Genomic DNA, 22,493 nt, shown 5'->3' on the forward strand with positions numbered 1-22,493 from the left:
AAAAAACGGCAAGTTTCTGTCAAAGCAATAAGTCAAAAAGATATCTTTTCTCTCTTTTTGATATCAAAGTAGGCCGAGAATCAAATTGTCAACCTTTGGCAAATGTGTAAGCAGTAAGCAAACTTCATTCAAAGATTTTTCCTCATTTTTGCATCAGTCAAAGTAAACAAACGCCGTAGCCGAATGGGTTGGTGCGTGACTACTATTCAGAATTCACAGAGAGAACGTCAGTTCGAATCTCGGTGAAAGCAAAATTAATAAAAACATTTTTCTAATAGCGGTCGCCCATCAGCAGGCAATGGCAAAACACCGAGTGTATTTCTGCCATGAAAAAATTCTCCTCATAAACATATCATAAAACAAAATAAAATAAATGTATAAAAAATTTTTTTTTTGTGATTCGAACCAAGGATTTTGGATCGGAAGCCCACATTGCTAGTCGCTAGGCTATCGCTCTGTGCTGCCGGCGTTGGCCTAAAAGTTATTTTGTTCGTCGCTACGTTTATATGAAACTGGCACTGGCAAACGAATCCATATGTATGAAAGGGATAGAAAATCACACGTACACAAAGTTTTTGGCAAGATTTTCCCAACGCTTTTAACAACGGGATTGTAAAGGGGCGTGGTTAGTGACCGCTTAACGGTCACGCGTGGCGGTTACGTGATGGGTAACGTGACCGGCACTCTTCTTGCTGGGTAATAACTCGCATAGTGTAAGCCAATCAGATGGTTGTTCTCTCCTTATTACATCCAAAGCTGCTCCACGTAGTGTACTTACTATACATTGGAAGTAGAAGGGCTTCTCTTCATTTGTAAGAGAAGTGAATGGCGGAATGATGTTGACAATACTGCCAATGAAGAGCGATAGGTAATTTCTGTCTCCATCGAAAGGGGAGACTAACTTAATGCTTTGCACAACGCGATCTCTTCTTTCTCTGATTTCTTCCATGGTTATTCTTTTGCAGGTACTTATATTCAGTGAGCCGATTTGTGTGCAAATTTCGTGAAGCTGTTGGTCTTGCATACGATATGTTTATTGTTGTTGTGCCTAAAACCGAACGTCTATTTGCATTGCGCTCATTAACATTGCTGTTTTTATTGATCTTTCTCCATTCTTCGACCGCTATTTGACTTTGCTTGCAGTCTTACAATTTATTTGTTGTTGTTTTAAAAAAATTTCCACAACCGCTTGAGTATGAACAGTTAATATACTTTCTTCAAAATGTTTCTTATTCAATTTAAACTTTAATTTTATAAATGTCTTATTACTTACATAGATTCAAGTTTTTTTTTTTCTGTTTTAAATGCTTATTATCACAAATAGTCCAAACGCTGCTCACTTGAGCTTGTGTATTAGCTTGTTAAGTTTTCACAATTTTTGCATAATTTTAATTACAGTGCACTCGCGGTAACTCGAATAGCCGCTAAGTCGAACGGCGTGCTAACTCGAACACATTTTTTCCCCTATTGACTTCTTTGTAACTCGAACAATAAAAAAGCGCTATAACTCGAACAAAAAAACAAATTTATTTGTACACACATTCTTTTCAAACATGTACATTTTGTACATAGATACATATGTAATAGTATATGTATATAAATTATATGTATACTAGTGTATTGTCCATATGAATATTTCGGCATTAATATCCCGTTAGTTTTCTGGGAACAACATCTTGCATTGACCAAATTGCTTTAAATTTGTCATTTGTAGTGTATCAGTGCACGTGAGTAATGGATCGTAAAAGGTTGAAGTGTTTAACATTAAAAGAGAGGGCTGAAGTCCTTAACAAAATTAAACGTGGACGTAGTGTTACTTCTCTAGCGAAGGAATATGGGGTAGCCAAGTCCACCATAAGTCTTATAAAAAAGAAAGATAAGGCAATTTATGGCTTGCACTAACGCTACCGGCAACCATAAGCTTAAACTTCTCGTTATTGACAAAGCAAGAAATCCTTGTGTTTTCAAAAATTTTAACTGTCCGGTGGAGTACAAAAATTCCAAATCAGCCTGGATGACTTCGGCGATTTTCAAAGACTGGTTTCATAATTCGTTCGTGCCGCAGGTAAAATCCAGATTCATTAAAACAATTTTTTTAACCAAGTTAAATGACTTTAATATTTAGGTAAGAAAAAATTTGAAAGATGGGGACTACCTGAGAAGGCTCTTCTTCTAATTGATAATGCCCCATCACATCCCAACGAAATCGAATTAAAGTCCGAGGATGGTTTAATTTTAACTATGTTTATGCCGCCGAATGTGACACCATTGATCCAGCCAATGGACCAAAATGTAATTCGTATAACGAAACTATACTACAGAAATTTTCTACTGGCTTCCATTTTCAACAATCAATCGAAAAATCGATATCGATGACTGTTTTTTTAACATAGCACACTCAATTGATAAGTCGAACAAATTCGATAAATTGAACAGCGCCTGTTTTAATTAGTTCGAGTTATCGCGAGTGCACTGTATTAACAAAAGGAAGTTTTTGCGAAGGTTCGTTTAAAGAATCATTTTCTTTGACTCCGCGACTGCGCCACTAACATAAACCACAATTTAAAGGTTTATTGTTATAATTTTATTCACTAACATAAACCACAATCTAAAGGTTTATAATTTTATTCAGAATGGTGTTCACACACGTGTAAGTGGTTTGAAATAAGCAACAAGAGTGTCTGAGGAAGAACTTTAAAGCTAAGAACTTACTCTAAAGTAGTAATTGAAATTATATTATATACAGTTAGAGAGAATAACAATGTTTTAGGGAATTGTTATAGAGACATAATGTCACTTACATACATATGCATATAATTACGCATACAAACTTTCAACTAACGCAGAATATGTGCATATAAAACTGCGAATCGAATAAATGACTGATTTAGAAAAGTTCATTAGTAATTATAATTTAGCACAATCGTAAAAGACGTGTCGTGTATACAGTACATCGTCCCATATTTGACTCAGGTTGAAGTCCCTTATGTATTTTTCTTTGTTAGATATTTTTATTTAATTTTTTGTATTTGGTTTAATTAGAATTGATTTAAAATAGTGTATTCAGGTTTTTCTAATACCTGTTATTTAGAAATTTATTTTCTATATAACATTATTCATACTTCTTTTGAATTAATTTATATGTAAAACAGCCATAAGGGCAATCATATGAATATGCATTCCTTTATTTAATCTCTTCAGTCAAATCTGAACTACTTACATACACATATTGATGAGAAAATATTCTAATATCCATGGATGCATCCAGAAAGCCAAACGCGCATACACGCATATGTATACAAATATATACAAACCTTCAACGAACGCAAAATGTATGCATATGAAAAACAACAACTGCGACCGTCTTCTTGTCCGTCAGTGAAAAGATGGGATATGTATACCCTATGAGCAAAAAGAACCGGGAAGGTGATGTTGACTGTTTCCTTCGATTGCCAAGGCATAGTCCACCATGAGTACCTTCCATCGGGCCAGACAGTCAATAGAGAATATTATTTATCCGTTTTGAAACCTTAGAGAGATGCTGTGTGTTGGAAACCCCCGGAAATGTGAGCAAACAATTCTCAGATTTTGCATGATGATAACGCGCCATCGCACTGATCAAAGAGAATACAAATCGGCCTGCCGGGGGTGTTTGGAGGACTGGGTTAAACGTTGGCACATGTGTGTTGCTTCAGACGAGTCATATTTTGAAGGAGATAATGTAAATTTGCCTTAAATTTAACTCTGTTTTGTTTAATTTAAACATTCCCGGTACTTTCTGATCATAAGGTACATATATGCGGCTTTGCGGACAGCAATGTGTGATTCGCTGGAAGTCGCATTAACTCGCGACTGTCGCACAGTTAGAAGACATATTTACATACATATAAGGGTGCATACATACATACGGAGGAGCGGCCACTCGACATGACAAAAATTTAAGATTTATCAGATATTGGCAAATAATTCCACGCGAAATATTCCAATATTGACTATTTTCGAATGGTCGCGAAAATTGGCATATGGCGGGTCGTTTTATGAATGAAATTGAAATATGAGCTCGAACTTATGAATGAACTTTTTGTTTTTGTTCTAAATTGTTCAGCGTCGTCGCTGATAGAATCATGGCCGCTGCGGCTGCGTCTACGAATGTATTTTGTTTTTGTAGTCGCTAGGTTTAGATTTTAGCTTTGGGCGACATGCGCATGTGAGGTATGTGTTTTTGTTGTGTTCTAGAACATAATAGAATGTGTGGTGGCAAAGCGGCCATCGCGTTGTGCTTGCTGTTGCTTTTGCGTCTATCAAAGTATTGTGTTTTTGTAAGTATAATATTAGGAATATCGACTGATGAAAGACAAAAGTACACGGAAGTAAGAAGGGAGCGCTGTGCTCGCGCATATGTACATATATGTATGCTTGAATGTATGAACGTGCATGGATGTAGTAACATATGAATACAATTATTTTGTAGGAAGTTTAGAAGGCAAGTAGGTATATATGTATGTATGTATATATGCTAGGACATAAAGTCGGTATATATGCATACATAGAGCAGAATTGTTTTTGCACCATTAGGAAGAAACTCGTTCACTAGTGCGTATGTGTATTTGATTTCTTGTAAAAATGTGATGTGCTGTGACATGTGTACATACATAAGTCAAGGTTATTTGGGCATACTTGCATATGTGATATGATGTTCTTGCGCTTGTGCATTATTGTTTTTCATATACAAATGTACATACATACATATGTATGTAAATGCTGTCGAATACATAAACTATAAATTGACATACAATATAAAATAAGTGTTGATTTATCTTAAGCCATTCTTTTTTTTCTGAATGCAAATACCTCCTATTGACATGTACATACATATTATGTACTTATGTATATTATCATATACCATCATTTATTTACATATAAAGTATACGTTCATTTTTGAATGTATGTAATGAAAAACTTCATGAATTACTTTCAGAACTTTATTAAAATTTATTCGCGTCGCGCGCATGCACAAAACCTTTTGTTCACAGGCGCAGAAATAAACGCTCTGCGTATTTATCCTCCCCACGTGACTCGCCATCAATTCTCGGCAGAAATTTTTTTTTTCGTTTTTAAATTTTTTTTTTTTAATGTAATCGTAAAAAAATTTGTAATACATTTTATGTATCCGCTTATCATTTCAAAAGTAACAAAATGGTCAAAAAATAAGCAGTCGAAGAAATAAACGCACCGCCTATTTTTCCTCGCCACATGTTAGACTCGAGTTCAATTCCCGGCGCAAACTTTTTTATAAGTTTTTTTTTTTAATCGTTTTTTTTTAATGTAATTGAAAAAAAAAAATTATGTAATAAATTTTACGTATTCGCTTATTATTTCAAAAATACGAAAATAGTAAAAATTTAATTGGTTTAATGTCGAGGTGAGAAATGTGTTGTGTGTTGAGGTGAAAGATGTGTGGTGTTTCTAATTTTTGTGTGGGCAAAAGTCAGTGAGGTGTCTATAAACTCGGTGTGCTAAATGACCTTATTACAAATCTTTCAAATCTCAATTGTACTAAAAAAAGCTTACAGTAACATTTGCACCTTCTCATTGCATTAACATTCTCTGGTATAAGGGCATCTATAAAACATTATGAGAGTATGTGTAGGGTCGATATGCTAAGGTTTATGAAACTAAAGGTTAGTTGTTTTTGATCACTCGAAGCGAACAATTGATCATTGAAAGCAACAAAAGAGGGCAGAACATCTCGTCGACTGGAAAAAAATAATCAACAACAATTGATTACTGATCAGGAAGGCATACAATATGAAGCTGGAATGGGAGATTAGACGTAAGTTAACAAAATAAATTAAAAAATTCATTTTAAGTTCTTGCTTTAAATGCGCCCGACCTCGAGCGAAATACACTTGAAAGTTTAAACTCGTTTTTCTCGAAACTACTCCTTCCGGCACGGTCTGCATGATATCTCATACAGTTTTTAATATTGTTTGATGCGGGTGTTTTTAATATTCCAAGTGTTTTCTCTATAGTCCGTGGAGCCAGATTTTTAATATTTTTATTAAAAAATTGTGTAAACATAATTAAAATGTGACATTTAGGACTTAATATGCATACTTTTTTTAAAATGCCGTAAATTGCAAAATTTTTCGAAATCCAAAAATCAGGCTCGACAGACTATAACTACAACTTTATTTTACAAGAATTGATGCAGACCGTGGGTCAACTTTTTTCATTGTACATTGTGTCACGTGATTTTTTATATACTAATTTTTGTAAAGAAGAAAATTAAACAAATTTTTTTATGAAATTTAAGTACTAATAAACAATGGATAACATTTTTTTATATTTATTTCTTTTGTCATCCCTTCTAAAACCAGCTTTTCTTTTAGCACATTTTTGGCGCTGCTGGATGTATGTAACCCCTTAAAAGGGTATATAATTAAAGAGGTTGTGAGTCGCTATTATTGCGTACATATGGCATGTGCACAAGTTTCTATTATATTTACAGGCATTTGATGTATAGTACATGTAAGTATATAATAATTATATTTTTACGTAACTGCTTGTCATTCTTACTTACATAAAGTACTTAATCAGTTGCATTTGTTTCGCCGTCGGCCTGGCAGTAGCATCTTTACTAACCAAACGTGAGGTGGCCGCCTGTAGTGGTACCGGTACGCGCGGCAGCATTTTCTGCACAGACTCCTCCAGCTAAATTACATATTTTTAACAGTTATTGCATTGAATGAGTTTGAAATATAATATAGGTAATAACAATCACATTTGGTACTGAATTGTTGCATGAAAGTATTGATTGCTGCTAAAGCTTAAATTCTAAAAAACGAACTAAATTTGAACTATAGTATTCGGTTGAGAGCAAACTTTGTAAAAGTTAAATTTAAAGGGATGAAGTGTGCCCAGAAATTTTCTGCACACTCCACTTTCAAATCTGTTTGGTATACATACATACATTCATACATAAATAAACACATGTTAATGAAATTAAAAACAACTTCTTGGTTTATCTAATTGAAATATGAAGTATTTATAGCCATGTTTCAAACTCATTGGAATTGATATTTGTAATCATATCCATAGAAATTACAATAAACAAGAAGAAGGTAATTGAAACTAGACATAAAGCAAAGGCTGAATAAAATTCATCTAATATATAAAACTTCCATGCCCTTATGTTAGTTACCATACTCCTCCGAAACGGCTTTACCGATTTTTACCAAATTTTTTATGCGTATTCAGTAGGTCTGAGAATCGGCTACTATCCATTTTCCATACCCCTAAGTTATAAGGGTTGTTCACCCTTAAACATTTTTTATAATTTTTGGACGAAATTTTTTGTTTTTAGTTTTTTATAATGTGGCATTAAAAATACATACAACCCTAAATGTTTACTTTTTTATCACCAACCACTATTTTTTTTATGGCCATTTTAGTAATTTAATCATTTTTCATCCCGCTCGATAACTGATCAATTATAGTGTTTTTAACTTTACTTCGATTAAAAATCTAAAAAATTTTTTAAGAAAATAAACATTTATTTTTATTATTAAAGTTTAATCCTGATATATGCTTAGTGTTACCAATCTTAGATTCTTAAAATTTGCCGCGCTTTTACTGTTGAGTGAAATGCCACACTATACTATAGACTGAAGCCGGTCTCCTGTTTCACTCACACAATAAGACTTCTCGCACTCCCTACACAGTTTTGGGCCATCATTATTGTTTATGTATCGAGTGTAGTAGTAACGTTTACAATTATCATATTGCTATCTCAGTGTAACTCTCATATTAACTATTAATTATTACTATTTTATTCATAATAATCAAATTATTAATTTTAATTGTATTTGGCACGATTAGTTCCGTTAATCAAGTTTTAGTTAAACAGGTGATTTACATAACCTTAAAAGTACTCAACACGTGTCACGAGCTCCAACCAGCAATGGTTTTTGTGTTGTAAGTATATTTTTTTATATAATTAATTCAATTTTTTACAACTATTGTTTCAAATTTTTTTTCATAAAACTAATATTTTCGCCGGCTGTAATTATAACTATAACATTTTCTATCATTAAGTAATTTTATTAATTCAATTTATATGTGTTTTGTACAGTGAGAAATGCCAATAAAACGCAAAGGGGCTGATTTGAGCCGTATTACAAGTAGGTCCAGAAGTATGAAAGATAAAAGTTCCCAAAGAACCGAAGAACAAGTCCAACAAAATGCTGATGCACGTGTGAGCATGCAACAATTGCGTCTAGAACAATCAGAAGATACACGAGCTGAGCGCAATGAAGTTATATGTGTACGTTTAGAACAACGACAATCACGCCGTTTTACGGTTAATAGACGCAGAATAAATGACCAACAACGCCAACAGGTACATCGTGCATTTACATCTGATTCATTTTTGCGTCTAGCATTCCAGTATGAGCCCGATATTGAATATTATGCTCATTCAAAAGTGGTAATTGGTGCTATGGATAAGGAATGTCCGCATTGTCATGCTCTCAAATTCAAAATGAGCCATCTGGGATGTGTTGCGTGTAAGGAAAAGTGCAACTACCTGAAATTGAAACACCACCTGAACCATTGAACGGTTTACTTATCGGCACGGATCCAGATTCTAACGTATTCCTGAAGTCAATTCGAACATTCAATTCATGCTTTGAAATGACATCGTTTGGAGCAACAGAAATAGTTCGAAATACTAATGCTAATCAACAATACAATTCTACATTGAAAATCAGAGGCCAAGTTTATCATAAAATGGGCTCATTGCTGCCAATGCCAAATGAACCACATACATTTTTACAAATCTACTTAATGGGCGGCGGGAATTCCGGAAGCGCACTTGCCTATCGCGTGAATGCACGTTGTGACTATAATAACCTTGATTAATTTTTTGCCAGGCGCATCGTCAGCGACTCGGACGCTCTATTGAACGAGCACAATGAATTGTTGAAAATATTCAAATCACACATGCACAAATTACAAAGCGATAATCACGCTATTGTCATTACTTCTGATAAAACACCAGCTGGAGAACATATTCGTAGATTCAATGCACCTGTTGTTGAAGACGTTGCTGGAATCATGGTTGGCGATGGTATAGGTACACGAGAAATTGTGATTCGTAGAAGAAATAATAATCTTCAGTTCATTGCTGATACACATCGTTCATATGACGCTCTCCAATATCCGCTAATATTCTGGAAGGGGCAAGACGGATATTGCATAAACATAAAACAACGAGATCCCGTATCAGGTACTTCATTTATTATGAGCTCGATCATTAACCATTTAACAAAACAATTAAATTATTGAACGGAATTAATTTAAACTAATATTCATAAATATATTATTACAGGAGCTGAAACAAACAAGAACGTTAGCTCGAAAGATTATTATGCGTACCGATTAATGATTCGGCGCGGCCTGGACAACATTCTACGATGTCGTGAGCTTTGTCAACAATTCATGATCGACATGTACGAGAAGATAGAGGGCGAACGACTACGATACTTACGATATACATAATCAATTCAAGCTGCGAGCGGAATATGCAAGAATATATACAGGATGCTATGGCTTACGTGCGCGAATATGGACGACCGTCTTTATTTATCACGTTCACATGTAATCCAAAATGGCCAGAGATTACATCTTTGCTATTGCCTGCCCAAAATGCAATACATCGTCATGACATTACAGCACGTGTATTCAGACAAAAGTTGAAGTATCTAATAAGTTTCATTACTAAATTACATGTATTCGGTCCCACACGTTGCTGGCTGTGCTCAGTTGAATGGCAAAAACGAGGATTATCTCATGCGCACATTTTGGTTTGGTTAATCGTCAAAATCGTCCTGAAGAAATCGATAGTATCGGTCATGGATAGTATCGTACTCTTCATCGTTCATCGCCTTGCATGACAGATGGAAAATGTACTAAAAATTTCCCTAAAGGTTTCATTAATGACACGATAACAAATACGGACGGATATCCAATATGTCGTCGAAGAAGTCCCGATAATGGCGGACAATCATTTATTAAAAATATCAGCAACACAGACATTGACATTGACAATCGTTGGGCGGTGCCGTATTCGCCTCTGCTAACCAAGACATACAATGCTCATATTAATGTTGAGTTTTGCAGTTCTGTGAAGAGCATCAAATATATTTGCAAGTATGTCCATAAAGGCAGTGATATGGCTGTGTTTAGAGTAGAAAATACTAATGTAAATGCTCCTCCAATGAATAAAAACGATGAAATTACGCTCTACCAAATTGGTCGGTACATCAGCTCCAATGAAGCTGCTTGGCGTATCTTCGGTTTTCCAATTCATGAACGGGAACCAGCAGTTGTTTAGTTAGCCGTCCATCTTGAAAACGGCCAGCGTGTATTTTTCACGAACGAGACAGTGATTGATCGTGCTACAAATACACCTAAAACTACACTCACTGCATTTTTTGAATTGTGTAATAGTACAGATGATTTTGGTGCCTTTGCAAGAACATTACTCTATTCACAAGTACGACAAAAAAATGGATCCCCCGCAAGCAAGGCTCACCAGTTGATGCATGTCTCAATTTATTTAAATCGAACGCTTTAGGGCGATTATTTACAGTCAATCCAAGACACACTGAGTGCTTTTATCTTCGACTGTTGTTGGTTAATATTACTGGCCCATTATCATTTCAAGATATACAGTGGGATGCACAAATGAGTACATGTTTGTACTTCGTACACTTCCAAGTGCATAACAGTAAAGTGAATGGGCAACAGTACAACATATAAAGACGCATGCCTTGCAAACGGCTTCCTGGAAGATGACAACCAGTGGGAGTGTATGCTTGCTGAAGCTGCATTGAACTGTACAAATTCGTCTACTATTCGCTATAGTGTTGATTACATGTTTCCCAGCTCGAGCACAGATATTGTGGGATAATCACAAAGATTCTATGACTGAGGATATATTGCATCAACATGGTACACGGTGCAACGATCTAACGATAACATTCAGCGACGCTATGTACAATGAAGCATTGATTGCTATTGAGGATCTTTGCATTGTCATTACCAACTTATCACTCACTCATTTCGGTATGAATTCGCCAAATCGAACTGCATCTGAAACAGTGTAAAATTATCATCTGGGAAGAATGTACTATGGCACACAAACATTCAATTGCGGCGTTGAACAGGACATTGAAAGATATTAAAAACAACGACAAACTATTTGGCGGCACTCTGTTGGTGCTTTCAGGTGATTTCAGACAAACACTTCTCTCATTCTACGTTCAACATACGCTGATGAGATCAACACTAGCTTAAGCACATCTCCACTGTGGCGTAATGTTGAAAAAGTACAGCTGAACGGAAATATGCTCGTTCAAATGCTTCAAGATCCATTCGCTGAAACATTCTCAAAACAACTCTTAGATATCGGTGATGGAAAAGTTGCTACAGATGAAACTGGATACGTAAGATTACCGACCGATTTCTGCACAATCGCTGATTCGCAAGATACTCTCATTGAACAAATATTTCCCGATGTACACACACAGTACATAAATCATGAGTGGCTTGCAGAAAGAACTATTTTAGCAGCAAAAAATGCAGACGTTGACAATTTAAATTTGAAGATATCACAGTTGTTGCCAGGGAACTTGGTATCATACAAATCAGTTTGCGATGCCAGCGAAGCTGTCAATTTTCCCACAGAATTTTTCAATTCACTGTATTTGCCAGGCATGCCACCGCATAACTTACAATTGAAGGTTGGATATCCAATTATCTTGTTTCGTAATTTAAACCCGCCACGGCTATGCAACGGTACGCGATTAGTCATTCGAAAATTGATGAAAAACGTTATCGAAGCCAGCATTTTAAATGGCAAGTTGAAAGGTGAAAATATATTAATTCCACGGATTCCTATCATACCTACAGATGTGCCAATTCAATTCAAACGAATTCAGTTCCGATTAGATTGGCATTTGCAATGACAATCAGCAAATCCCAAGACCAAACGATGTCTATTTGTGGCTTAGATTTGAGTACACCATGTTTTTCACACGGGCAATTGTACGCGGCATGTTCTCGAGTGGGTGAAGCATCCAGTTTGTTTGTACTCGCTAAAGATGGGCTAACAAAAATATTGTTCACGCTATAGCATTTAAAGGTTGATGTTGTTTGTTAGTGTTACTGCCGTAATTAATATGGGATATGTAAGTTTAAGAAATAAACTACTCGTATAATAACTTGAAAATAATATTGTTTGGCGTTTGTTATTTTTATATTCCCTTATCGTTCATAGCACTCCATGCCCATTTCACGCATATACCATTTACTTACACACTTATAATAAGTAAGTTACTTTTTGTCTGCACCAGAACTCATCTAGAAACTAGAAATAATTTATAAGGCAAAACAACGTTTGCCGGGTCAACTAGTAAAATATAAATTTCACAAACTACACTTTAGCTCAAAATGTGATAAAATCAAATATGATGAAAAGAAATTTCTTTGGACTTTACTTGTTAAGGGTTTAAAAATAAGAGCGATGGAGCTTTGAAAATAAATAAATCACACAAATTAAAATGATATTGCAGCAATTGAGTTTGTATTATTGTATGTTAATTTCATACGCATTTGGTGGCATTTTTTGTGGCGCACTGCCTAAAATGTCAAAGACACCCTGGAACTCATCTACCAGATGGACCCGCCCATACATTTTTTTTTCGAAAAACGAAGTGCAAGCAGCAATAAAAAGGCTCAAAACAAAGAAAGCTACCGGATATGATCTCATCACTTGAGAATTGCCCGATAAAGGAGTCTCTATCTCAGAAATGTACCTATAAATAGACAATAATGTTGTACTAACTAATTTTGTTCCTCCACAATGGAAAGTCGCACAAATAAAACTGATCCTTAAACCAGGAAAATGCGCAGTGAAGATGAAAACTTTTCGTATCATACCTTCAGCTTAATGCCCGTTGCCTTTAAATTTATGGAACCCAAGGCAATATAAAGGGCCCACTACTTTACTTGCTTTACACAAAAGATCTACCACTCTCAGAGGGAACTATTTGCGGAACTTTTGCAGATGAGACCGCCCGATTCGCTAAGACGGAGTGGCTTCGCTCAAACTCCAGACAGGAATTGATAAAATAGCTGAAAGACTGGAAAATAAACGCAACCAGACAAAACCTTCTCAAGTTACCTTTACACTCAAACGAAACACTTGCGCACCCGTTAAACTCAATAATGTAATCATTCCCCAAAATAATGTTACAAAATAACTTGGCATGTTTTCAAAAAGCGCAAATCACTTGGAATTAAGCTCCGAAACCTAAACTGGTTACTTAAACGAGATGCTCATGCTTTTCTCCACCAATATGAGCTATGGCATACAACCCTAGGGCACTGCATCTAACTCTAACATCGAAATACTCCAAAGATTCCAGTCAAAAAGCTTAAGAATGATTACAAACGCACCATATTACATCACAAATGCCCAAATGCATAGCAAACTTCTCACAATAGCTGAAGAAATAAAAAAGCTTGCCACATCTCACAATAAAAGACTTCAATCATACACAAACCCCTAAACACAGAAATAAATCTCAATCCCATCTCCTTAAAAGCCTGAAGAGGAACTCGACCGTGGACTTATAATGCTAATAAACAAAAATTTTACGATTAGTTGCACCACTGGGCGCTTTCCAGACATGTCTAATAAAACAGATTGCATTAAATAAATGGAAAAATAAATAAAAAATATTAAAAAAATATATATATGTATATTAGGTGTGCAACTAGGTTCTCCCTGTTTTTTTGATGAAAATATAACTTTATTCAGAAAAAATGGTTACAAGTGAATCAATAAAAGTATTGCCCATCGCTGGCTACTACTTTTTCCCATCTTTCTGGTAGATCTCGCATACCGTCGCGGTAAAACTGTTCATCTTTTGAGGCTATCCACGTATCAAGCCATTTTTTGATGTCTTCATATGAATGGAACTGCTAGTCAGCTAGACTATGTGCCATTGATCGGAACAGGTGATAATCGGACGGCGCAATATCTGGAGAATATAGAGGGTGGGGTAGGATTTCCCATTTCCGTGTTTCCAGGTAGGTTTTAACGGGTTTGGCAACGTGGTTGTCATGCTGTAGAATCATTTTTTCATGCCTCTCCGCGTATTGCGGCTGCTTCTCGCGCAGTGCTTGGCTCAATCGCATCAATTGAATTCGATACCAATCCCCAGTGATGGTTTCGCTTGGTTTTAACAGTTCATAATAAATAACACCAACTTGGTCCCACCAAATACATGGCCGAGGCGACGACGTAGAAGCATGACCGGGCAGTCCCCATGACTTTCTTTTCTTTGGATGTAAGCTGTAATGAATCCATTTTTCATCACGCGTCACGATGTGATGAAGAAAACCCTTCCTTTTTGCCGCTGGAGCAGTTGTTCACAGGCGAAAAAACGACGTTCAACATCACTTGGTTTTAACTCATAAGGAACTCAAGTCCCCTGTTTCTGAATAATTCCCAAAGCATGCAATTGCTTGGAAATGGATTGGCGGGTAACTCCTAATACTAAAGCAAGCTCTTCTTGCGTTTGGCACGGATCCTCATTGAGGATCCAATCCAATTCAGCGTCTTCGGAGGTTCTTGATCTTCCTTCACGCGGACGGTCGTCACCATTAAAATCACCGTCTTTGAAGCGACGGAACCAATCTCAACATGTTGTTTCACTTAAAGCAGCATCTCCATAAGCTTTTTGTAGCTCTCCTTGCCCTACAGCCCCCGTTTTCTTCGAATGAAAGAGGAAAATCAACACTTCCCACAAATGACGACTATTCGACACAAAATCAGACATTTTCACAAAACCAGAAGTACTAAAAGAATACTAAGAATACTAAAACAAAATCACTAATATGCCGAAGCAATTTGTTTACCATATGTCTAACGTTTAGGTTATGTTAGAATCGACTAGATCACACTGCTGGCGGCATCTATTGACATATATTGGAACTTAGTTGCGCACCTAATATTTTCGGGGCCAATGACAATCGCGGCCATCTTAATGGACTAGTTTTCGAAGAGATCTTTGTATAATTTGATCACGAGAGGCTCTCTGTATAGGCCAGAGATTTCAAGTAGCCACACAAAAAAAGTACGAGCGGCGTTGAGGCAGGTGATTTCGGTGGCCAGTGAACCATAGCTGAAGATAGTTCCCGAAGTCAAAGAAGAATTTGCTCTAAAGCCTATCAGCGAACTATTTGTGGTTGTTGGGGTTTAGCTCTTCAGTTAATAGAACTCATCCGTTCCGTGAAAAAACATCAAGGTTCACACCACACATAAGAGGGGGTGTTCGACAAGACGCGCAACAAAGGGTGTAAGTGCTAATTATTATTAATTGAACTTTGTCAGGTCGCGATAATAACTCGCCAATCTATCATTTCCACACATTGTGGCATAGTATGCTGTAAATTTTTCCGCACACGACAGTAATATTTCCGAAAATCCTTGAATATAGATACTGCTTCATCAGCCACCCATCCGGTTATCTCAATCTTATGGATAAATTGCGAGTTGTGGACTCTGCTGGATGGTCACAAACACCATAAAGTGGATACGCACGAAATGTTGGGCGAACATACAGATTCTAATGCAATGTTGAATCTTGCAGTATTACATGGTTGAATGTCAAGATTAAAGTAGTGTCAAATTTGACAGCTGTTGCTTCACTAAGATGGCCGCTAAACGCTATCAACGCTTTGGGTGTACCAACGGGAAAATCCTCTATGTACATTCAGGATTTTTAAATCTTTTTCAATGTCAATAGCTCTCTGCAACAGCACATAAACTTCCGTTACTAGATGATAGTTTGGCTTAAGCGTCGGCATTGAGGACTCTTGAACGAAGTACTTCACTGCAATAAAGGCCAATAGGAAGCATAACACTTCAAACCGATTATAATCGGACACAAAGAAAAAGCAAACACTCTGAAGGAATCAGTTTACAATTGTTTTCTCTCTCTTTCTAATATCTCGACCACTTCAGTGAATTCAGTTGCTGAAGTAGTTGAATTAATTTTGTTTTTGTTTTTTCTGGAAGCTACGATGCTTAAAAATAGAGTTTAAAGCAAATAATATTGATTGCTTCATTGGAGGTAAACAAGGAAAATATATTGCCAAAAATCAATCTCCCAGCAGCGACTTGTATGTAGCGGTCTTCTTCTTATGCTTGTATGATCATTACAGCACAGCAATTCAAAATCTTTTTTAAGCAGAGTTACCCTCATACATAGTCCCACTTCTTCGAAGTGAATATCATTAATTGTATTTAAGTACAAAGTCGAAAAAGTAAGCTCATTTTCCAATTCACATTTGTCTGATGTCAGCACAAGATGGGTATAAAAAATACTTCAAAGGAAAAAAAGGGTAAATTGTTCTCGCGAACCGAATTTTTATTGCAGATGAAATTAGCATTGATCACAATGAACCTAAGTAGAAGCAAGAGTCTATGCTGGGGCATACAAAATGTGTACCAGCGTCTAGAGTGTCAAGTAACTCAATCGGCAGGAGAGATGAAGGATACAGATGTTTGGGGATCCATGTTGCTATTGTATCAAAAAGAAAAAACTTAAAGTATTACGTTCAATTTCAAAAAAATTTAAAATATGTCATTAAAGAAAGTTTGTCTTGCATAACCCTTCATCCACTCACAGCAATCATACTGTGATGATTGCCCTGCACAAGTGTAGCTTCGAAACACTAAACTCCGCCAGACTTTTTCTTGTGAGGGTTTCTGAAATTGTAGATCCGTGCGAATAAATAAGCCACAACCGTTCAATTCACCGATTAATATGAAAAATCGATGGCCGATACCTTTAAAGAAATTTTACCAAAGATTTGAAGATGTTTATAAAAGAGAAACGCAAGAATTCTAACAATTTAGCCACCAAGAAAAAATATCGCGAAAATTGGTTCATTTTTTAATATAGTAGGAAAAATTCAAACAGCAACCACGGATTGAAATATCATATTAAACGAATTGGATAAACAAATCTGCCATATAGATACAATATATAAATATAATTGGCTCTTAAACCATTTTTGCTTGTTTGGCCGAGCTCCTCCTCCTATTTGTGGCATGCGTTGTTGTTCCACAAATGGAGGGACCTACTGTTTTAAGCCGACTCCGAACGGCAAATATTTTTTATTAGGAGATTTTTCATAGCAGAAATACACTCGAAGGTTTGCCATTGCCATTCTTCTATTATTTTAGTATTTCATGCACGGAGATTTGAACCTACGCGCTTTCGAATGGTAGTCATGCACTAACCATTCGGTTACGGTGGTCGCCATACAAATATTCATAACACTGAGTAGCTGCAAGGTACATACATATTTCAGCCAGTTTTTTACACGTACAGTGGTCTAATGGAATCGGAGTCGCAATAAGTTAAAAACTATTTGACCTATTCGATTCTCACAAACTGTATTGTGTGGACTTATAATAATGGGTTGTTCAATAGGTGCGCTTCAACTTTTTTCCGATAGGAAGGGCGAACGACGCAATATTTTTTATTTTTCGCTTGTCATTTGTAAACTTCATTAGTATACATTTCATCATGGAACGCTACACACTTGAGCAACGATTGCAAATCGTGCAAATTTTTTATGAAAATAATCGTTCTGTTGCTGCTACTTTAAGAGCATTACGGCCATTTTACGGTCCATTTAACAAGCCGTCCCGTTTTGGGGTTATGTGAAGTCATTGGTCTACAGTAACAAGCCGGCGACGATTTGTGAGCTCAGAGCCAATATTGAACGCGAAATTGCTGGAATTTCGGCCGATTTATGCAAAAGAGTGGTCGAAAATTGGGTTCAACGATTGGACTTCGTAAAACGTGCACGCGGTGGTCATGCAAAAGAAATCGAATTTCATACTTAAATGTATATGTTCAAACTAGATAATAAAAAAAAAATTTAGTTAAAAAAGTCAAACCGTTTGTGTTTTATTCAAAAAAGTTCAAAAGTTGAAGCGCTCTTGCTGAAAAACCCTATATTTGTTCCTTTTTATCTGCAAATAACCTCCGCGAGGTAGGCACCTTGCCGTGTTGCGGAGGCTTAGTCGAATCATTAATCAGGCCTTATCATTGGATGGCAGTGGGTTCGTTTACGTACATTCCAGTAATAAACGAGTTCACTTCACTCCTATGGTTCGGACTGTCTTTTTGAACGATGACCAAGTTCTGCCAACTGGGTTGGAACATGGTGTAACATGACCCGTGCCGAGGTTCATCCTGGCTGGGGACTCAGATCAAAAACAGCCCAGTCGTGAACGGAGTGCTCCGGATACCTGGCGACCTCCGGTTCTATCTAGCCTTACCTGTGCACACGGACCTCTGTGCAGGCGAACCTCCCTTGTCCGGCACTCGTGGGACCAAAAAATGGAGAAACATTTAAAGAAACATAATTCTAACGAGGAGGACAGTCCTCCCAAAAAACCGACGGAGGTGAACCCGACTGCTGCCACAGCTGCGAGCAAGGTAGTGGTCAGACCGCCAGTAATAGGAGACAGAGGGGGCTTGAGCGATAGGACTGGTCCCAGTACGAGTACTGCAGGAGGCAACGGGGGACTCCGGCTCCCAAGCGACCAACACCAGGAGTTACGGGATCAACTCCGCTTAGGGCGAGCAATCCCCATTTCACCTCAACCTCTTTCAGGGGACGGGGGTCGGCACCTGCTTCCAGGTTTAACCGGCAGGTTGCCATAGAAGGGCCTATTATTATAGAAATATTATTGTAGGGCAGGGGGGACAGGCTAAACATGTCCGTCTCTATAAGCAAAACTACTACGAGAAAAAGGCGGCCAATAGGGTCTTATTTAAACTAGGAGAAGTAGTAACAGAACAGCTAACAGAAGAACAAGCCAAATCGCTGGAATGGGCAAAGGGAGTAATATCCGACTAGGGTAAACCGGTGGGTGCTACTCCTAAAAGGCAACGTTCTGCAGAGAACGTAGAAGAAAAGGTCGCCAAAAAGCTAAAAACAGGTGGCCATAAATACCCAACATTCAGTGAGGTCGTTGTTGTTGTTGTTGTAACAGCATAAACATTCCCCATACTTACATACGGGGAATGCTGCTGGAGGGACAGTCCTTGACCGGATATAAATCCGGGTCGTTTCGGTAGCGTAGAACCGACTGTCGTAGAAACGTAAGGTCGTAAAGGCGGCGGTGAGATACTGGCCATCATTAACAAAGAAGAGGAGGAAGGAAACATTCCTAAGGAAAAATGGAGGTGGATTGAGGAGGCTATCGCCGAATTTTACCTACAGATCCTAGAGGAACACTCCGGACCCCGTACCTTTTGCCATGACGCAGGCTGGTATCAAGGTAGAGCAAAGCTCATCGCCTGCGAGGACGTTAGGTCAGCCACGCTCTACAGGATGGCCGTAGCCAGGATAGGAGAGGTTTGGCCGCGGGCCAAACTCGAAGCGGACAGTAAGGAAGAAATTCCAAGCAGACCTCGAGCTCGGGTTTGGGCACCTTGGTGGACCAAGCAACTAACCTCGCTACAAAAACACCATAGAACGTTATTCAACCTCGCCAAGGCCACGAGAAGGTCAGAGGACTGGCAAGCCTATAAGGCTGAACTGAAAAAGTATAAGAAAGCAGTCAGAACTGCGCAACGTGAATCCTGGCAAAATTATTGCAAAGGAATTGAGGAAACTTCAGAAGCGGCCAGATTAAGAAAAATTCTTTCAAAGACGCCATGTAACCTAGGCTATCTACAAGGTTAAGGGAATACATGGACTACGTCAAGCGAGGAATCATTAGGTCTTCTACTAGAAACACACTTCCCAGGAAACAAGCCGGTGGAACAAAATGATTCTGCTAATCATGAAAGACAATCCAACTTAGGAAGTCTATTAGTCACAAACGCAAAGATTAAAAGGGCCATCAACACTTTTGGTCCTTATAAATCAACTGGACTAGACGGTATATATCCTGTGGAATCACGGGATATTGCTCACCGTTCATTAAAATCATCATTAGAAGTTGTTTTAACATGGGCTACATTCCGGAGAGAGACAAAAGTCTCTTTCATACCCAAGGCAGGCAGGTCCTCATACACTAACCCCAAAGACTTCAGGCCAATTAGTCTTACGTCTTTCCTTCTCAAAATTCTAGAGAGGATAGTGGACGAGTACATACGGGGCGCTATACCAACAAATAAATTCTCCCAGGCGCAGCATGCCTATATATACAATATATATAATATATAATTGGCGTGTACACCCTTTTTGGGTGTTTGGGCGAGCTCCTCCTCCTATTTGTGGTGTGCGTCTTGATGTTGTTCCACAAATGGAGGGACCTACAGTTTTAAGCCGACTCCGAACGGCAGATATTTTTATGAGGAGCTTTTTCATGGCAGAAATACACTCGGAGGGGCGACCGCTATTAGAAAAATGCTTTTTTTTTTTTGTTTTTTTTGTTTCTTTCTTAATTTTGGTGTTTCACCGAGATTCGAACCGACGTTCTCTCTGTGAATTGCGAATGGTAGTCACGCACCAACCCATTCGGCTACGGCGGCCGCATGCCTATACTAAGGGGAAATCTACAGAAACCACCTTACACTCGCTTGTCGGGTTGGTGGAAAAATGTTTATCAGATAAAGAGTTTGCCATGGTTGCCTTCGTAGAAGGCCCTGATAGAAGCAGTACTCGTCAGAAGGAAGGTAACGGCAAACTTAGGCAGCACTACCCTAAGCAGATAGGTCTGCAGAGGCACACCTCAAGGTTGTGTCCTCTCCCCTCTCCTCTGGATTTTGGCGGTAAACTCGCTATTGCTGACCCTGGAGAGAGGAGGTTGTCACGTCACTGCATACGCAAATGACCTAGCAATTGCTGTTAAAGGCAGATATCCTAACACCCTCATGGACATTCTGCACTCTAACATGGCCACGCTTAGGAGCTGAACTGAGAGTAGGGGACTCGCTATAAATCCCGCAAAAACTGAAATAATTCTCTTCACAAGGAAACATAGGCTTCCTATAATCTCCCCGCTGGTCCTCAAGGGTGTAGAGATTCCTTTAAGAGAGAATGTCAAGTACTTAGGACTCATATTAGATAGGAAACTTACATGGAAACCTAATATTGAGGAAAGAGTAAAAAAGGCCAACGTTGCATTATATACTTGCAAAAGAGCGGTCGGTATTAAATGGGGGTTAACACCTCGCGTTACTCATTGGCTATATACTTCGGTAATTAGACCAATCTTAATATATGGAATACTTGTATGGTGGCCATCTACTCTAAAGGCGAGTTACGCTAAAATCATGAGTAAGGTCCAAAGAACAGCTCTTTTATGCATCTCTGGTGCTTTGAGGACTACCCCAAACAAAGCGCTGGAAGTGCTAATCAATTTGCCTGCACTAAATCTCGTAGGGAAAAACGTGGCCGCCGCCTCGGCGCTTAGACTCAAAAGTATGGCGCTATGGAAAGAACGGCGGTTTGGCCACGCCTGTATTTTGCACACTCTAAACAGTCACAAACAAGAAATAGACTCTTCTACTCCTAGACTTACCTTCGACAAGCTCTTCAAGACAAGTATACCGTCAAGAAGGGAGTGGCAAACACCAAGGCCATGGAGAAAAGGGGAATTAAATTTTTATACAGATGGCTCTAAGCTAGACGATAAAGTTGGCTATGGAGTATTTTCGAAAGAATTAGGACTGGAACTATCCGTTCGACTACCAGACTACTGCAGCGTCTATCAGGCAGAGGTTCTAGCTACATATAAAAGAAGTGGATACATACCTAAATTTGCATGCCGTAACAAAAACGACTATAAACATATTCTCGGATATCCAAGCGGCTATTAAATCAATGAATGCGGCTATACTAAGATCAAAGGTTGCACAGGAATGCCGAGCAGCCCTAAATGATACTCGTATTAGCGTCGTATTCAAGGTCAGCCTTATTTGGGTTCCGGGACACAGAGATATTGAGGGAAACTGTAAAGCTGATGAGCTAGCCAGAAAAGGTACTGCTCTTCAACTGCTCAGTGATAAAAGTACCATTGGAATACGTTTGGCCACGAGTAAATTAATAGTAAAAAACAACATTATCCAAGAGGCCAATAGGTCATGGGAAGACGAAGATACATGCGTAACAGCCAGGCTACTATGGCCGCAAATAAACGAGAGAAGAACAAAGGAATTGCTTAGCCTCTCAAGAGAAGATATCTCGAAGGTCGCGGCTTGTGCCACCGGCCACTGGCTATTTGGAAGGCATTCCTTGAGACTAGAAGTATTCTCCCATGAATATTGTAGAAGCTGCAGAGATGAGGAGGAGGAAGACACAGTAGAGCACTTCCTTTGCAATTGTCCAGCCTTAGCTAAAATCAGAACAGGTTGTGTAGGTAAACACTTTTTCAATTCTCT

The 22,493-nt window shown here is 38.0% G+C and overlaps 1 protein-coding gene across 1 annotated transcript in view; it reads right to left on the reverse strand.

Annotated features, from left to right (window-relative positions):
- Positions 1-22,493, reverse strand: part of LOC128861788 (SCY1-like protein 2) — a 157,082-nt gene that overhangs the window by 79,691 nt on the left and 54,898 nt on the right. Inside the window, exon 8 of the mRNA XM_054100167.1 lies at positions 6,584-6,714. Within this exon, the coding sequence (XP_053956142.1) occupies positions 6,584-6,714 (131 nt within the window). The remainder of the gene's footprint in view (positions 1-6,583; positions 6,715-22,493) is intronic.

Source organism: Anastrepha ludens, chromosome 4 (assembly GCF_028408465.1).
Source record: "Anastrepha ludens isolate Willacy chromosome 4, idAnaLude1.1, whole genome shotgun sequence".
Lineage (NCBI taxonomy): Eukaryota > Metazoa > Arthropoda > Insecta > Diptera > Tephritidae > Anastrepha > Anastrepha ludens.